Here is a 6000-nt window from a genome sequence, read left to right as displayed (position 1 = left end):
TCCTCTGTGCTATTCTGGTTTGGATATTAATGAGAACACAGTTGAACAACATTTGAATTCACAGAACTTGGCATGCTGGAAGCACAACCTTATATGTAGTGGCCATGGCAGTCCTATTATGGGAAACCAACTTGAGAGAAAAGGCGAGTCTCTTGCTTCTGCGCAGGTCCTGGAATTCGAAATATCCAGGGGCCTCTACAGAATCCTGGCATCAGTTACTGTGTTGACTCACTCAGTGTTGGGATCAGTCACTTTCCCCTTACAGGACTCAGATCTTGGAGGCAATTAGCATCAGAGAAAACGAATAGGAGAACCTGAAGTCTTATTTTTTAAAGGCTGCTGAAGTTGATTGGTTTCTCATCATTCCTAAACCTACTGAAGCAATAAAGTTGGGAGAAAATTTACCAAGATTTTTATCGCTGCCTTGATATATACTTTTCTTTTTTCCAAATGCTTTGGTGGGAAGAAGTAGAGGACTGTTGTAAGTACAAAGTAACTAAAAATATTGTTTACCATGGCATAACTTTTAGTTTGTGACAAACTCACTGATAAGGCAGATTAATTTAAACTTATTATAGTAGATTATGAATAAGCATAAATGTTATATACACTGTACACATATGTATGTGCAGGTGTACATGTTTCTCATTGGGAAAACTTTTCAATAGAAAATATAATCAAACACATCTTTCTTATTTAAGAAAGTACTAGAGTAATAGAATATGCATACCTGGTTTGGAGTATCTGTGACAAACCATTTAAATTTCTGTGAAATAGTTTGTGTATCTAAGTTATTATCATGATTATTTGATATTTCTGTATTTAGTAACAGTTACATGTAGGGTAGTGACCTGACACATATTCTCAGTGAACTAATTGCTCTATGGGAATGACATGTGGATGCCTCAAGGTTAGAAAAATTTTATCTGGCATATTGTGGGGGAAAATAAAGAATGAAATGAATTGTGATGGATAAATGGAGGTTGAGAAAAGTATTGATAAATATTTAATTTAAAAGTTCCTTTCTCATATTGCATTTAGTGTTTTGAATGTTCTTTTCTGTAGCGTGTCATGAAAATTATTTCAAATAATGAGATGATCTCTGCTGGCAAATGACCAGATACTTTTATTGAGAAAACAACAGAAAAACGTGAGGGGCTTATAATCATATTTTGCAGTAAAGTCAAGGTGTTGTTTCATGTCTATGATGACCTAGTTTTTCAGTAAAACTTTTTAGTTTGGCTTTTTATATAAGCTCTACCTATGTTGTTTATTTTAAGAAAGTCAGGATGACTAATGAAAAATGTAAAAATTGACTGTGGCACAACAGTAAAAATAATATATAAAAATAATATATGAGGAGTACAGTGTCTCCCAAAGAGATGGATGAAAGAGATTATCTTTTTTTTTTCCTGCCTTTGATTTGTGGATTATAGTCATTCTGAAATAGATATGAGGGCAATGCCTATAATTAAGAATGAAAAAAGTAAAAAAAAAAAAAAAAAAAAAAAAGAGGGGCTTCTCTAGTGGCACAGTGGTTGAGAGTCCGCCTGCCGATGCAGGGGACATGGGTTCGTGCCCCGGTCTGGGAGGATCCCACATGCCGCGGAGCGGCTGGGCCCGTGAGCCATGGCCGCTGAGCCTGCACGTCCGGAGCCTGTGCTCCGCAATGGGAGAGGCCACGGCAGTGAGAGGCCCGCGTACCGCAAAAAAAAAAAAAAAAAAAGAATAGAAAAAGTAAATCTCTCTAAATAAGTAACTATTCAAAACTTCTGGAAAAGAGTCACAACAGAAGTTTTGCCTCTGAGAAAAAATTGTGGAAAAGAAATTAACCTTGTGCATTTATTGATTCACAAAAGACGCTACCAGATTTTGTAGTAAAACATTTTTATATAATTTCCTTATTTTATAAATTTCTTTGGTGAGTGTCAGAATTGCTTTCTGATTGAAAAACCATCCCATTTACTAATATTACAAAAATACAATAGCACGTTCTTTGCAATACACACATATTGCTCACTTAATCGATATAGCTACAAAATTAAAACCATAAACCAGTGTGTAGAGCAATTTAGGAAGAATGGCAGAGATTTAATTTTGGAATGAAGCAAGGCAAACATACTGTCTGCTTTGTCATAGATATTCAAATGACTTTTTAAATTCTTAATCAGAATCTGAAGACAGCTAACCTTTTTGGACAATCCCTGTAGGACTTTATTATATTATAATACATTTTGAAACGATCAGGTAATACTTAGGCTACATGACAATGAGTTTGTTAAGAGAAAATGAAGATATTCACAAGGTTATATTATACATTAACTTTTATTAGTTGACAACAATACTCTTTGAATGTATTGACATTTGAATACAGTTTTTTTAAATTGCCTTAGTTTGAAGAACTTAAAAGAGTACACTTGGTTCTGTTTTAACCAAAATAGTCACCAATTAATAGGGAACATCACTGTATTAACCTAAGTATTGTTTACTTTTAGAATTACTTAGATATTGCATTGCAAAGAATCATTCAAATAATTGATTGCGAATTATACATTTCCTTAGAATTTTTTAAATGATGCAAAATATCTTGAAGTCTAATAAAATCATCTTTTAGAATTACATTTGCAGTCTTTTAAGGGCATCTTAACTATGAAAAAGAGATTGCTGATCTAAATAGATAATATACTTGTTAATTTAGTAAGAAGCTTTCTGTGTCTCTTACGTGGCATAGCAGTATGGAAAATACAGTAAGCAATATCATGTAGTAGTTACTCTAAACTTAAAAAAAAAGACTACAAAGTGTTCTGTGCAAATTTCTGTTATTTAAGGAAGAGAGGTGTTGCTTGACACTCCTCCAGCTAGACAGTACTGAAATGTAAATTCATAATTTGGACGGAGATATTAATACAGCTTCCTCTTTAGTCCTAAAGTATTCATTTGAAATCTTTGTAGTCCAAGTCCTTTGCTGCATGTGAAACAAATTGTAAAGCTCTTAACCACTTGTGTGGTTTAATAAAAGAGATTAAAATCTTTGTTCTCTGGAAAAGTCAGGTGTTCTTTTTAATTCTATTATCTTTCATCATGGCTTTACCACAAAACTAAAAGAAAGTGATTTCTCAAACTTTCCTTCCCCTTCCACCTTCTGCTGTAATATTATTTCCCTAACTTATTAAAAAGGATTCATCATATTTTTCATTACACCATTCTTTCTTGCATTGCATATACAAGAAATATAATATTTTGGTGTGACTGTGTATTTTTATATAAACACACGTACACATTTAAATCACAGGTTTAACTTAGGTACTAAGTTACCTAAGGGAGACATTGAAAATTAATTGGAAATTAACTTTTCTTTAAAGATAATTTTCTTTTTTTAAACCTTTTTTTGAAGTACAATTTACAATACTGTGTTAGCTTTAGGTATACAGCAAAGTGATTCAGTCATCCAAATTTTCTGTTTGTGTTTTATTTTCTATTTTAAATACACATCATTTTAAAAGAAATTGACAAATAAGAGTAATGACAGAACATAACAAACCATGAGGGAAGAAGTAGACCTAGGTTTTATGGGGCCTGAGGTTGAAAAATTGAAGGAAGGGGACTCTTTTAGGAAAAGTAATACAGAATTAAGAATACAAAATTAGGTAGGACTTGCAAGGAGCCAATATAAGTGAAGGGCTTCAAGAGTTAAGCTTTGAAAGTTTCGTGGGAAATCACCTCTGTATGAAGAGATTCATTATGGGTGAATCTTTTCTCACTTACATTTTAAAATAAAATTGATACTAGTTATATTTCTTTAAAGCATATATTATTTCTCAAAGACAAGCTTTTATTTAATGCAGATTAGAGAGTTAGAAGAATTTATAATGGTAGGAATTTGACAGTTCTGCCTTTCATTCTGAAAAGATACAATGATTAAAGTGATTTCAAACTCAGTTAATGGAGGCGGTGCAGTTATTTCAGATATACAGGGTATGTAATTTGAAGGCAAGCCAAATCAGAATGAAACGGAATAATGATGACCTTGGTTTATTTTTATGCAGTACATTCAGGTTGTGATTGAATTCAGAGGGAGGCAACAGTTTTCTTTCTCACAAAGTCCTGCTATAGTCCTAGGAGATTTGTGTCCTGTTATCAAGGCAGTTGGTTCATATTGGAACGTTTTGTTGGGAAGGTCATGGGCTGCCGTATGGGAAACGAGAAGACTTTTTTTTTAATTAAATGCAACCAAGTACCATAGCATAATTTCATGAAAATATTTGTCTTTCGGGAGTATGGTCCATGCAGCAGACTGATCTTCAGAACTCAGACGTGCAAATAAGCAAACACCTGTGCTCTTCATTTTTTCCTCATTTAAAAACATCTATTCGTTAAACTTCCTTGGAGTTTCACACTCTACAATCTTGACAGAGTAATATTCATAATGTATTTGGAGTTCTGAAGTTTAATTTTAATACAGATATGAAAGTTAGGCTGGCAGTGCTATAGTATACTTTATTATTTGCCAGTTTGGAAGGGGTTTGTCTACTTGTGTCACATGTAGAATTGTCCTTAGTTAATATTGTGAGTGAAAACGTCTGTCAGAGATTCTGATATCCTCTCTTGAAGGGGAGAGTAACCCTGCATTTTGTCAATCACTCATATGCAAACAATAGTTTGAAGATTAGCAGCTAAGGTGATTTGTTTTTTCCTGAAACTTGAGTATCAAGAGCTTGTTTTCCCATGTATTATAGCATATTAGAATTTTGCAAGTGCCTTTTTAAACCAGATGGCTCCTCCAGAGATTCTGAAATGCTTTAACTCCAAGGGCTATGGCCTTTTTCTTTCCCCATTCAAGATTACTGCCCTGAATATGGCCAGGAAACCACAGAACAAAAAACCTTGGCTCCAGTGTTTTAAGGGAATCTTAAATGTCTCAGCTGCAGTTCTGATAAGCATCAAGCAGATGAGGATGAAGAAGGGGAATGGCCCTGCTCATTCACGCTTAAAAAGACGTCCCCCACATGCCTATTAACAAAAGCAAAGGGCAGTATTCCTTCTCTCAGAGCTGGAGTCTTCCACTTAGGCTACCATTTAAGGGAAAAATTTCCATCCAGCTTTGTGCTCAGTCTTTACGTTCTGATATTCACTCAGAAGACCTCAGAATTTCAGTAGGTGAAAGAAGATACAGAGCAATTTTCTGGGGCCCTGCAGTCCCTAGAGTGGTGACTTTGCATAGTACAATATATTTAATGATACTAAGCCCGGATAAAACAAGTGTTCCTAGCAATCCGGATTGAGTTTGGAAATCAATTTCTTCTCAGTCTCATTATTATCTTTTACCTTCTACCTCAGTGCCTCACTTTTGGTTTGTCATTATTCACCCCATTCTTCACTAATGGAAGGTGGGGAGAGTCGACAATTATCCTTTAACTGGAAGGGAACTGTCATTTTGATACTATGCTGGTGAACTGTTGATGCTGTTGTTGTTTCTGGTGTGCGTAAATGAATCTTCCAGAACTGTTAAATCAGTATTTTGATTCCACATAATTTTAAGCAACTGATTTTCCATAAATTTTAAATGTCAGAAAAATGATTTTCTATACATTAATTTTGAAAGCTGAAATATATCTAAGGCTAGTTTAAAATATTTAGTCTTATTATGTTACTGTTCAAGTAAAAGAATCTGAGGAAGCACTTTGCCTCTGTTTTTCTTTATTTCATTTTATTATTTATTTTTAGTAGAAAACTGCGTTGTTTTAATGAATAGGAGGAATATTAAAGGGAACTATGTGAAAGCCCATGCTTATTCATGTAATAAAGTCAGAATGTAGGTAGCTGAATGGATTTTAAACAGGGTTAGTAGAATTTTAAAGAAACTTTAAAAAAATGTTTGAATTGTCAAGCTCTTATACTTAAGTTTATACTTAATAAATACTCAACCCATTCATGGGCATTACAACAGTGAGGAATTTATATATGCCAAAATAACATATAGGCTTTTGCCAGTTTATCTTC

The 6000-nt window shown here is 33.9% G+C and overlaps 1 protein-coding gene across 3 annotated transcripts in view; it reads left to right on the top strand.

Annotated features, from left to right (window-relative positions):
* Positions 1–450: 450 nt before the first annotated feature.
* The window catches only part of DMD (dystrophin), a gene marked incomplete at both ends in the record, with an annotated part of 2093893 nt that continues 2088343 nt past the window's right edge, over positions 451–6000 (top strand). For all 3 annotated transcript variants that reach the window (XM_079728248.1, XM_079728247.1, XM_079728246.1), the window contains one exon: positions 451–481. In XM_079728248.1, the coding sequence (XP_079584374.1) occupies positions 451–481 (31 nt within the window). The remainder of the gene's footprint in view (positions 482–6000) is intronic.

This window comes from Hyperoodon ampullatus (genome assembly GCF_949752795.1).
Source record: "Hyperoodon ampullatus genome assembly, chromosome: X".
NCBI classification, from domain to species: domain Eukaryota; kingdom Metazoa; phylum Chordata; class Mammalia; order Artiodactyla; family Ziphiidae; genus Hyperoodon; species Hyperoodon ampullatus.
This window is presented reverse-complemented; position numbering and strand designations above follow the sequence as displayed.